A 13,122-nucleotide genomic window follows, 5' to 3' on the forward strand; every position below is an offset into this window, starting at 1 on the left:
CATTGCATATAAGGCATACAACCTTTATCTTGTCGAATTTACATCCATTTGTAAATATCGAAAAATTAATACAATCAATTGACTCTCGAGGAGTCATCAAAGAGAGGACACTTATAGAAACGAAAATATCATTGATCAACACTATTATATTCTCTACAATTATTATTTAAAATAATTACAGTGAAGCTAGAGCACCTTCGCAATTGACTAAACTGATTCGCAGTTTTAATATTTGATAAAGCGTAATAAAAAATGTTTGCAGCAACTCTTGTGGATAGAGGGAGCTTGGAAAAGGGGATCTCAGGACCACCCACTTTGACAAAAAGGCCCAAATTATTCAGAATTTTTAAAACCTCAACCTTATTGTCATCGAGATCCTATAATACCAGAACAGATAAATTATAACGATATTATATTATAGAATTTTCTTCGTCTGATATATAACGTTAAGCAAGTCCTATTTATAAAAGACTCAATTTCGCGAAATCACATTGCTATTCATAAGAGGGACTTAACTGACAAAAATCACCAATATTTGGAAAATAAGAATCTTGATAGACTCTAACTGCAATGATTGTATTTTACAAATAAGATTCTTCCTCCAGAGTTATGCAGCTAGTACTGTCGATTCAGGGTCGTCAGTTTATCACAGTTAGGGATGCAGGTGCTCCGATGGACTGCTTATTGAAAACAGGTAAGTTATAGAGGATTGATGAGAGATAAATGATAGAATAGATTAGGAATATTACGGGGCAGGTATCCTTTAGATCAATAATTGATTAAGCGTGGCCAGCTGTAGCTATAGACCTCGTTGTCGCTAAAAATACCGAACATGGTCTGGAATCACCGAAGACAGCATCAGGACCAGACGATGTAAAGGTAGACTAACTTTATCTGTAGCAATATGTTTTCTTTATTTTCATAGGTGATAGATCATTAGTTTATATCATAAGCCAATATTGTGCCTTCAGGCTTCAAATGATTTTTTTTTTTACCGAAATAGGCATTGTGCAGCTTTATAATTGGTATAATTGTGGTTCAAGTTTTTGAAAGTTGTGTGGTTTTCATGATTTGGTATTTGAAAACGACAAAAGTAAGATTCTGCAAATTCGTTAGAAATATTTTGTCGACAATTATTCGCTTTTCTTGTAGTAAAGATGTTCGTGTTTTGCATTAAGCCCATGCCTTTGTACAGATATTTATAAAGATTCATTAAGTATTCATTTATTTCCATTGTAAAGTTTTAAATATTTCATGGTAAATGATTGTTAAAATTCTTTGCGAGTTGATACATTTTATAAATTTTTGATGATATTTTCACCATGTGCACATCATCTAAAAGATAAAAGTGCTGTATCACCTTTTGAGGAAATTTTACTGCACTTTCAAACAATTAATCGATGCTTCTTTGATAAAGTTTAATTGTCCGACACGCATGGTTGAGCGGGCTTTCCGAGGCGGTGTCCCTATTTCCTACTTTTGCTCATTAGGTTCTTGGAGACAGCGGTAAATGTCCGTAATTAGTGGCTCTACAACAGAAATACAATAGTTTCCTAGCGTGAAAGGATGTGATATATCAAACAAAGTATTTTTCCTCCAGTTTCTGGGCATATTTTTCTATAAATCAATTTTCTGTGTCTTGCGACATTTCTCGGACAAAGTAAAGTTTTGTAGACCATCCACGTGCTTCCAAATGTACGCCCCTTAATTGAAAAAAATATGTAATATTTGATTGATAGTCTTTCAATCATTTGATTCAATTATACATGTATATACCGGTAATATTTTTTTTATATCTAGCAATCAAATATTGTTCAAATATCTAGTAAGCGACAAACGTTTGTTAGATGTTATTCCAACTCAATTCTTCACAAACAGTTGGTGAAACACTTTAACACAAAGGTTAATTTTTAAAAGAAAAGTATCATCTATCATCATGCAGGTAATAATGATTTTGGCTCCTCAGATTGACCCATTGGTAAAGGGATGTCTGGTGGAGAGACCACTTTCTCCTATTGATCTAAAAAAACAACAGAAAACTCTTGAGTGATGCTTTAATGGGGTTTGCTTATTTCTTGACTGTTATTTATGGAGTAATTTGTAAATGTAATATTGAGATAGAATTGATAGAGATCAGAATGCCACTCTAATTCAGTCTATCAGCGCGGGCCATGGATCAATTGAAAAAAAGATATATATATCGATCCCGACCGAAAACAAGACGCGTTGCATAATAGAGGGTCATTTTAGTATCTGGAGCGATGCTGTCTCCTTATATATAGGTCCAATGCCTGAAAGTGTTGGCAAAATTAATTAACATTTATTTTATGTTTTCTTTTAAATTAGTTTCCCTGGTAGAATATATGACTGCCAATAAAATAGAAAATATACATGGGTTGTAGCTTCAACTTAGAGGATTTAGAGGAGTTCCGGACTCTCCTTTTGGGCCCCTACCCCGACCTCATACTGGTGACCCCCTCCCCCCCCCCTTTTTAAAGATTCATGGACCCGCCACTGATTGACGATAACTTTTAATGATGAATAGACGTGTGTATACAAATAAATTGGATCTAAATAATTTAAGTCATTAATAACAAAAATTTCAGACATCAATTAATTGTTTAGTTTCTTTTCTGATTAAGTGTTCTCAAAAATCAACAGCTGCTTACAAACGTTGACGAAGATCGATACTAAAAGAAACTTCAGGGGACGGTATTGATAATGATAAAACTTAACCTTAAACTAATGTAAAAAGGATTTCTCGATGATGAAATTTCAGACTTAGAAACTGCAAAACCATCTGCATTGATTAAACAACAAGCAAGGTTACAGGGATATAAAAAACAAAAGTGTACTTTTCGTAGAGAGAAAACAACAACAAACAAACGGACAAAGAAACTAACAAAAATATTGATATTGATTAAGCTAGAGACATTTAGTAAAAATGAGAGAACAGAAACAAAAATAATTGTAGTGATAATATTATTACTACAAATGTATTTAGTATTTGTAAAAATAAAACTTTATTGTTGTATTTTGAATATAGTCAGAGAATGTTTTCACATTTATTTATCATTTATTGAACTACGGGCCTAAAATAATTCAGTTACATCTGCAAATTTCTTTAAAACAAAAACATTCTTCTGTACACGCAATTACAAAAAAGTCAGTAGCTTGTGTTTCTCATTGAGATCTTCCAACAGTCTGTGGAATTCCCATGGGAGCTAATTGTGTCGCTTTATGATCAGACCTGATTCATCTTTTCACGTTGGAGTTTTTAAAAAAATAATTTTTGCTTTATAAGAATACATAACAAATTATTATAGGCCTACCCCTCGCTTGAAAAGCGGATTGGTATATAGTAATCGGGATGTCCTTCCGCTGTTCGTCCATCTGTCCGTCTGTTACGCTTTGGGATACCCATCTCTTATCCACAACTCCTCCTACACCACTGGATGAAATTTAATGCTCAAATATTTTTTTAAAAATCCAGAAATTAGACTGGTATTAAAATGGTAATAAAATGATCGGCATATAAAGCCTTCTTTTTGATAAAATAACAGTTTAATAGAAAACATTTACACAAATAAATACGATAATTTTGAAAGAATTTGTAAATAAAACAAAAGCTGGAATCCGTGACATTTCCTCCGAAGAGAAATTAAGGGAATGAACAACACATTACAATGGTATTTCTGGGTTCGAAAGGTGCCAGAAACATTGGCTACTTTAAATTGGAGAAGCCCTTTGCAATATACACTGTAAACACCCTTTTGCAAAGTGCAAATAATTATCTCGTACCCTTGCATGCTTTCCTTAATGCCGTATTATTTCCTTTTTTCATAGAAAAATATCATAAAGCATAATGTTAATGTTGTTTTCGCTGTCTAAATTTTCGTATCCACCTCTTAGGGTCTCCCTTGAAAGCATGCTTCTGCCCAACTTGCCATTTTTCGTGAAATTTTGTTAATTAATTTAATAGAAATAAAAATGCAAGTCGGGGCAAAATCAATGGGAAATTGACGGTAAATTACGTTTTATGTCATTTTTCCCCACACACATATAGATATCGGTTTTATAAGAACCTTACCTTGATATGAAAGCTTTTGTATATGATGCTTAATAATAATATTTTTATTGAACATTGATGAAATGACCAGTTTCGCTGGATGGTATAATTACAAATGGCCTCGTGGTTATGGTTACGCTTTAGCTTAATATATTTTTGAATACGTCTACACATGATACATTTAGCAATTACAAATGCCATATCAAAACAGAATAATGAGAGCACTTTGGTCAAAATATCTGGCCATCGATTTTAGACACTTTGGTTCAACACATGATAAACGGTCGACCTTTTAGTGGACATTAGATGCACTTGTACGTATTTTGTATAATAAAACAATATTTTTAAAACTGTACAATTTTGTAAGGATTAAGTGAAAAACTATTAGATATTAAAATCAAAGCTAAGTGATTTATTCTTTTAAAAAATCTTGGAGAATACACAAGCACATAGACTTCATTTATGGGAAAAATCTTCAAGAAGAGTTTTGAAACGAATTAGTGAAATATTTTTGTGCGTGGAGACAATATTGTAATTTAGGCTTAATTCTTGCTATCATTAAGAGGACACTGATTTTCCCTTTGGTAGGACATTCCAAATGACAAGTAATTTGTAATACGACACTAAATCGATCAACTTTCATTTTTGGCCCTAAAAAGTGAGCAAAATATGCAATGACAGATGGGCTTTTTTCTGTACAAAATTTACGACTTCTTTCGATGGTTTAAGTAGGTTGGCGTGTATTTCCCTTTTTCACCCAACATTGATCGCTAAAGCTCATCCTTTCCTATCGTATTAAAACGTAAAAAGGCCTCGCAAGGAAAGATATATTCAAAAAGACAGATTGCAGTTACTTTACTGTAGCAGATTTTTATCGGAAAAATTTCGCATCTATACCGTAAATTTCTCGCATCTATACCATAAATATTTCTTTCCTCATTTTTAGTTATTTGAGTAAGGAATTTTTATGTTCTAAAAGTATTTATTTATTTTTGAACACAAGTGCATAAGGCATATATTTGTTAACATACATATAGATATAGAACAGGATCAGCTGATTTTATTATTACAAGTAAATCTATAAGTAGACGGTCCGGCAAACCGGATGTCGTGGCGGCCATTAATGCGTATAAAAGCACTTTTAAAAGAAATGAATCTATAGACGATGTTTGTATCTGATATTTTAATGCATTCGTTCTGGAGAGTCCTCTTGATTAACTCCAGTCTAAAAGTGATAATCGAAGAAAAGCATTTTTCCATAAAAGCTTTCAAACAATAGCTCCCATACACCGCTGCACGGTCCCTCGTGGCCTCAACTATACTGTAAAGTATCTCCAGAAACTGTGTAAATACGTCAATTGTTTAAACTTTCTTGGGCTTCTCGGTATGTCTGCTAGAGGGAACTATTCCTTGGGGTTAATTAATCGGGGATCCTAAAGCAATTTATACTGCAGCCATAGATGGAGAAATGACGTGTGTCTGAATATTTACAGATTAAGTTGTTCCTGTGAGACGAATAGCACACGGACCGCTTCCAGTAAAAAACAAATCTCCCGTGTGTTCTTCAAAAAATATCTAGACTAGAGCCTATTGGCATAGGGGTCATATATTTTATTGATAGAGCTTAGTTGTTTGGTCTTGCAATACACTAAAACCTAATAATGGAGAATTAGACATGCCGTGATCGTATTAGGTTAATATAACACACCGTCTTTGTCTTCTAGGGACCATCAGATGCTGTGTTTTATCAAATGGTAAACTGGACTCACTCAGAAACTGAACCGTTTGAAAGGTAATTTATGACTTTTTTCTTGTAAATATCAAAAACATTTTTGGCATAAATTTAATATTGATTGAAATTAATAAATTTAATATTGAGTACAATTAATTGAAATGGTATATAGAAAGAAAATTAAGATTTTATTTTCAGAAAAATCTAAATATAATCTGTATGCACCTTGCAAGGAACGCTTTTTTTCTTTCATTAATCGGCAAATAGTCTTAAATAAGATCTCGCCCCCCCCCCAAAAAAAATCTTACTGATTTACAGTATAATAGTAATGCTACAACTATAATTATTATTACCCTGATAAGTAGAAAGAAATGGATTCAGGGTGTACGAACAATCAAAGCCATATAAATTATGCATGTAAGTACTGGGTACTAGTAAACGATGGTGCAGTGAATGGTCTTTACCTCCGATGCATCTATTATACATGAAATGTGGTCTTTCATGTGCATATGCATGTTCAGACAATTATTCTTCATTGATTGAAATTGATCGAAAGCCTGTATATACAACGTAAGCGACTTTGTGATTTCTTTTATATTGAGGTTTATTCAAAAACATAATGGTTCTTTCAAAAGTAGCCCTCATTTCTTTCTTTTTTTTATCATGAGCAGATGGCAAAATGGTCAAATGCAATATTTGTAATCCGACTTGAATATACATCGTATATAGATTTAATATAATTACTATTCGATACGAGAGTCAAAAATAATCAAGATGTATTTAATAGGTTCAGGTTAGATAAACAGGACTGTTTGTAAATGTTTTATACTCAGTATACATGTGTACCCCAGAGAAGCACAGTCAACAAAATATGCAGACATGCTGTCTGTCAGTCCATTTCGAGACTGGCGTTAGGGCAAAAAAATGTTCATTTTTGGAGGTAGAAATTATTTCTCATAAATATTTACTGAAAATGCACGCTTGTATGTTTTTGTATGATTGGTAAATACGCGAATTAATTGATAAGTGAAATACGGGTGATGATGGTAACAGCAGGACTTGTACAACGATTTTCCATCCCCCCTGCAGCATGTTGTTTTCTTTATGGTAACTTCCACTCAAACCTGGTTTATGAGCTCTTTCTTTATTTATGGCGCGAAGCAGCGTCTTGTAACGTATAGGAGAACCGATTCTTGGCATTTCGACATCTATTTGCTTTTAAATCACTCGGTCCACCATCTCTCTCCTCAATCAATTTTACAACACTGACTGGGCGTTTACAGAGCACGCCGCTAACCCATTATATATCAAGAAAATCAACAACCGTCTGTCGCTGAATGCAAACATTGCCATAACTTTAGATCATTATTGAAGGAACTTTTCAAACCCTTTTGGATTTCACAGTTATCCCCAGACCAATCACTCAGTGAAAGTGCCTCTTCTGTGTTCACTATTCTATTAAATACACCCGAGATTTACCGAAGATGATGAGGGCAAATTAGCTTAATGCCTCGCAAATCCAATCGAAAACGTATTTGTCAGACAGCATATGCTCAGATCGGTATTAATACAGATGGGTGAACGCATAAGGCGTTAGATGGCCGTTTATTACCCTGATCTATGACGTGTTCTTTATTCTTTTTTTTATTTTTCAGCTGAAGTCGTCCATCACTAAAAGTGGTCGAATTTATTTCGTTTCAGGCTGCGGAAAAGGCGACAACAGAAAGGCATATACCCAGGGGGAGGTTATTAGTACAACTGATTGCAGCAACATACAGGGGAACCATCAATATTTCCATTCTCGACAGACACAAATTATCCCACATATCTTTAGCCAGTTCATTACCAACATGTGTGACAATGTCTTCGTATATAACAACAGAATCTCGCCAAGCTCACGTCACGTGACATGACTTTAACCACAAAAACATAAATGTTGGGCTTAGGAAAATCGGATTTGAAATTGAATTCCGAGAATTATCTCACAAATGTCCCCACAGGAGGTAGATATGGATGTCGTGGTGGCCAAAATCATCTCGCTGATCATATCCACCGGAGTGTCTGTCCTCTTTGGGCTCACCCCGTGTAAACTATACCAACATTTTGCCAAAGAAATCACACGGATTCGGAAGGCTGTGGATTATTCTATATCGTCCATGAAATGTTTTTCAGGGGGAGTTTTTCTAGGGACCTGTTTTTTACACTTAATTCCAGAAACCCGTAATAAAATCGAAGCCGTTATGACCCAGTCGCGTTCGTATTCACAGTACCCCGTAGCAGAACTTTTGACGGTGGTAGGGTTCTTTGGAGTCTTGTTCATGGAACACGCCATTAGATCACTTTATAGAAAGCTTCAACGTTTAACTGACCGAGATCGAGAATATGGTGAAGGAGACATGTTTACATTTAGTAGTTGTAGATTCGCAGGAAGTGAAAGTGACCTCGATGAACAAAGCATGAATTCTATTAATATGCAGGATACTTTACAAGCCGAACATAACACGTTTATAAAATCAGCGGAACAGGAGGAAACGAAAGAGGCCCAGGAGTCAGACATCGAACCCGCCCCGCTCCAAGACTTGCCTGTTAAGACAGTAGTCTCAGAGCTCAGCAGGGGAGATGACTCTGGAAAAGGTCAGATGAGGTCAGCTATTTTTATCACAGCCTTATCTTTTCACGGCGTGTTCGAAGGGATGACGCTCGGACTTCAGAGCATGGAGAGTAATGTGTGGGTTTTGTGTTTTGCCATTACAATACATCGTGGGATCTTAGCTTTTGGCATGGGACTTGATCATATGAGAAACGATGTCAAACATCGTACTATGATCTTCAGCGTATCTTCGTTTTCTGTCTTAGCAGCGGTGGGAATTATAATCGGGATCGCCATTTCGACAGGTGCGCAACTGTATGAAGACGTGTTACTTCCGGACGCAATTTTACAGAGTCTTGCAACTGGAACTTTGTTCTATATTATCTTTTTTGACATTCTTTACAAAGAACTCAATGGAAACAAAGAAGTTAAAAAGTTATCTTGTGTTTTCGTAGGTTTTTCTGTTATGGCCATAATATTTGCAGTAACACGAAGGTAACATTCCGTTTTTGATAACATTCCTCGTTTTAATTTTTCAGCTTTTTTATTCACAAAATCGATGAACCAGAGCGCTATATTTTGCTAACGTTTTGTAATATTCATAAATGTATGTATATTTGTTGCTTAATAGCACTGTATAAAATACAAAGTAAAATGTTAATTTATTTATATATCTTTTTATTTTTTTATATATATCACTAACCTTTTGATAGTCTGTAAGAACCCTACATGTACATATATGAACACGAGGGAATTTTACGGCAAAATCCTATAATTTTTTTTTTTTACAAACATGGTTTTTTTCTTGCTTTTAGCATTTTCGACTGCCTACCATGGGCATGACAAAAAGATACTAGATGTTCGACTTCAATATTTACAACTTTATTATAATTTATACCAAAAAGAATAAGTCAAATACTGAGTAGTTACACGTTAAGTGTGTACTAAGTCTTGTTAAATTTATAATTTTTGGTTGTACGAGCCCGTTTAATTAGTGTATTGTGCATATTAGTATTCAAATACAAATCTAACTTATTTAAATCAATACAGAAAGAGATTTGGGAACCTCAAATTCATTATTCATGATCAAGTTTAAGGAAGCTAATACTATACACATGTAGTAGTCTTAATTGGCAGCTTTCAATTCTTATTTGTATTCAGTAAAAAAAAAAATAATAAAACCAGAAAATAATGCATGCACAAACAATAGTTTTCATTGACTTTTATTTCAATCAAAAATATATTCTGTCATGCATCTGTTATTTATCCATGAATTTATTTATTCTAACAGTTTATTTGCAGTCATTCATGCCTTTAATAGCACCCGGATACATCCTAATTTTTTAAAATTGCATTAATTAAGATATCAATGAAAATAGTCTCCTCACTCAAATGGGTTTTAAAAACTTGATGTAAAATACGTAGGACCTCAGATTCATATGAAGGGAAACTTTTTCTGTCAGTATATGTCGATATAGGATTTTAAAAATACATGTTTAAAGTTAAGAGTAATCTTATAATTTGTGAAACATTCATTTAGGCAATCATTAATATGCCCGATAGGATGTAGGAATCTATAATCTGTTGAAGGAAATACTTTAAGGCAAACTTCTGAACAAACACTTGTATTGGTAAAATGGATTCTGAGATGATGCAAAATGCTTCAAATAATAAAACACTTAAAATATAGATTTAAAAAGTTACAAAAACCATAGGATAACTTTTCTTCCTTTTATCGTTTTTATAACTGTTTACTTAATTGTACAGGGCGGTAGCAGCTTTTCTCTACAGTGCAAGTGGTCAACAAAAATGGCTGTTTGTAGTTAGTGGTAGGTGGCGGGATTGGTGAATATGGACTGACTCGCCTCCTATTGTTTGATGTGTATGAAAATAATTATACTGTCGTAATTTTCAAAGTACGTTGTGTATATACAAACGTAGACTTAAATTAAAATAACCTCATCTAGCTAGAGTAAAAAGATATTTTAGAATGTACAGTTTCAGATTCGTAAAGGCACATATTAGAGATCTGAAAATTCTATAATGAACAGCTTTCATTCATGCTTATTTTTCAGTTAAAACAAAAGCTTGGGATGACCATGCACGGATAATCTTTTTCGTCGACTTATAAATGACGTCATTTCCTGAAGAAGAAAAAAAGACAATCTGTGTTTTGCATGTCAGCGAGCTGTTTTCTGTCTTAGCAGATTAATAACCATTAAAGGGGCCGATCTTTTGCGCAGATTAGTTTTCCTTCCATTATGGAGGAATGGATGTGCTGTCACTTTCAATTAAGTAATGTAAACCGAAGGGAATTGTCTTGGAATTTTATCGCATTACTATCGCCTGAAAACAAATTGCACTGCAAATTGTTCCAAGGCAAAGTTGTCCAAAGACAGTGGAAAGGACGGACCTATTACAAGAAAAAGTAATGGCCACAAATAAAATGTAAGTCGATATCGCGGAAAGAAAATAATGACATCAATTCATACCCAAGCACTTTGAAGTCGAGACGGGGGGAAATGGGGAACTCCGAAATATGCCTTGGTCTATGTCAATAAAACGCCTCCAGATAAAAAAGGAGTTAATGGAATTCTTCACAAAGTCTGCCAAAAGGTGCAGAGACATGATCCTTAAAGATGTAAAAATCGCCACCAATATCCTATTATTGTCTTAGCCAAAGAAGACAAAAAGCTTTTGGGGTCCGTGAGAGAAAGCCGCTTTTTATTATACCAAGTTATATTTTATCTAACTCTGTAGAATTCAATCATTTCTTTACAATGTTTGCTAATATATTCTTTCTTCTTCTTCTTCCCTCTCTGTTTTCTGCAACTAGAAATTGAATGACTAGAATTTAGTACGTCCGAGATTATATTCTCACACAAATGTTAAGCATTGAAAAGCCATGCATAAATTTAAAAACAAAAATGAACCAAGGTCAAAAATTGTAATACATTACCTTTCAACTCAATTTCTTTGATCTTTATTTCAAGTTTGGTCTCCAAAAATACATGTAAAAAGAAATATAAAAGGGTTTCAAAAGAATAAACGAAGAGCGAAGTACATGTATAACAAAATACGTTTAACAGTTGATCTGTTCTCGTTTATATACTTTTTTCTTTCATCAAAGGCTACATCAAAAACTGCATGGTCCTCGTTAAAAAACCCCAAACAACCATTTTTTGTTATTCAAATTGAATTAGTCAACACTTACTTATTAACGACTTTTCAAGGGTTGCCTCCCTTTTTTGAAAATCGCGTTTTATTCTTTTGCAGCTATGTTAAATTCATAAATGGTTTTTATCTTGATCTATGTATAACTTAATTTACATTAAAACATCTTCGCTAGCCAAGTATCTCCTCGTCAGAGTAGCGTATCAGGAAGACTTGGCTAGCTAAGATGACATTAAAATTGAAAGTTACTTTGAGGGCGGTACCGAATTTGAAAGTTTATGTTTATTTTTAAAGAAGTTTGCTTGTTTTGGTATAATAAACGATTTATTGCATGATTGTTTGGGAATATGATATTTCTTGAATAAATCTTCAAATTTCTCTCACGATCATGCAATAAATGTATAACGTAAACGTGAAATATGAAAGCCCTATACAAAATATGAAAGCCCTATCTTCACATTCAAAAGTTATGACCAAAGTTAAAGTTCTTTAGACAGACTGACAGACGAATTATAGATTTAATGTCCCCCTCGCTGTTGCGGAAGCGGCAGAAGACAAAAAACAAAATAACTTAAGTAATAGAAATCTAATTTGGGTACGCAGTATTCCTAGCTACAGATTACTAATTGTGGCATAAATGTATTTGTTATTACATTTTTTTAATTTACAGATATCGGGGAAAATATTTGTATGTCCCCATATCTTTAAAAGACACTTTAATCATCCAAGATAAACTATGATTATACGTTGTATCTCCAATCGATGCATCAAAATCAAGAACATTTGTCTAGAAATTACGCTCAATTTTATTTCTAGAATCCTAAATAAATCTTAAAAAGTAAGCCAAAGACTGGTCTGTACATTTTCTGACTATTTCTGGCGATCCCTAGATACTCAATCCATTGCATCAAATACACAGAAGATCAATAATCATTGTCTTCCACAAACAAAAAAACAATCCGGATCGACTGTTTCAGCTTTTACTTTATTTTTATTCGCGATCGATTGGATTTTCTGTGTTATTTTTATTTCCTTGATTGCCCGTGGGTCCTTCCTTGCCAGACATCACGAGATAAAGCGTTCGTACGACTAAGATCCAAGATCAGTAAAGAGCAGGACCGGGTTGAATTCCTTGATTTAGATTCCATTTCGTCTGTCAGAAGTTCGTGTGCGTTCTTAGAGAGGTTCTAATGAAATCAATAAATCAGTCACCTTTCCTGATCTCTAATGATGAAAAGTATTATGTACTCTGTCGCGAGGAAGCACCGCCTAAATAGGAACATCGGTGATACAGTAAATAATTGAGTCATCTTTTTGATTACATTTTGTATTGGTATTTTTCTGATACCTCATTTAGCTGAATGAACTATAAACTGTCAGATGCAAATAAATAATTAATTGGAGTTTATTTGTATGAATTCATCATTACGCTGAATTCAACTGCTCAAGTAAAACAGGTGGTTACGTACACCTTTAATTTTTATGAGAGTACACATTTCTCTCCATTTCCCTTTTAAGTCTAGTAAATGATTAAAAGTAAAATCATCACAAAAATAA

The 13,122-nt window shown here is 33.9% G+C and overlaps 1 protein-coding gene across 2 annotated transcripts; it reads left to right on the forward strand.

The window, feature by feature from the left end:
- The first annotated feature begins 588 nt into the window (after positions 1-588).
- On the forward strand, positions 589-9,060 carry LOC134237601 (zinc transporter ZIP2-like). Of its 2 annotated transcripts, XM_062719729.1 has the most exons (3): positions 589-694; positions 5,794-5,861; positions 7,503-9,060. In XM_062719729.1, exon 3 carries the CDS (start codon positions 7,790-7,792, stop codon positions 8,888-8,890), a length of 1,101 nt encoding a protein of 366 aa, XP_062575713.1. In that variant the 5' UTR covers positions 589-694; positions 5,794-5,861; positions 7,503-7,789; the 3' UTR covers positions 8,891-9,060. The 2 variants fall into 2 exon arrangements, with proteins under 2 accessions (XP_062575713.1, XP_062575714.1); XM_062719730.1 differs by lacking the exons at positions 589-694; positions 5,794-5,861 and adding an exon at positions 7,186-7,362.
- The last annotated feature ends 4,062 nt before the right edge of the window (positions 9,061-13,122 follow it).

This window comes from Saccostrea cucullata, unplaced genomic scaffold (assembly GCF_032062105.1).
Source record: "Saccostrea cucullata isolate Sc308-1 unplaced genomic scaffold, CSIRO_AGI_Scuc_v1 ctg396, whole genome shotgun sequence".
Lineage (NCBI taxonomy): Eukaryota > Metazoa > Mollusca > Bivalvia > Ostreida > Ostreidae > Saccostrea > Saccostrea cuccullata.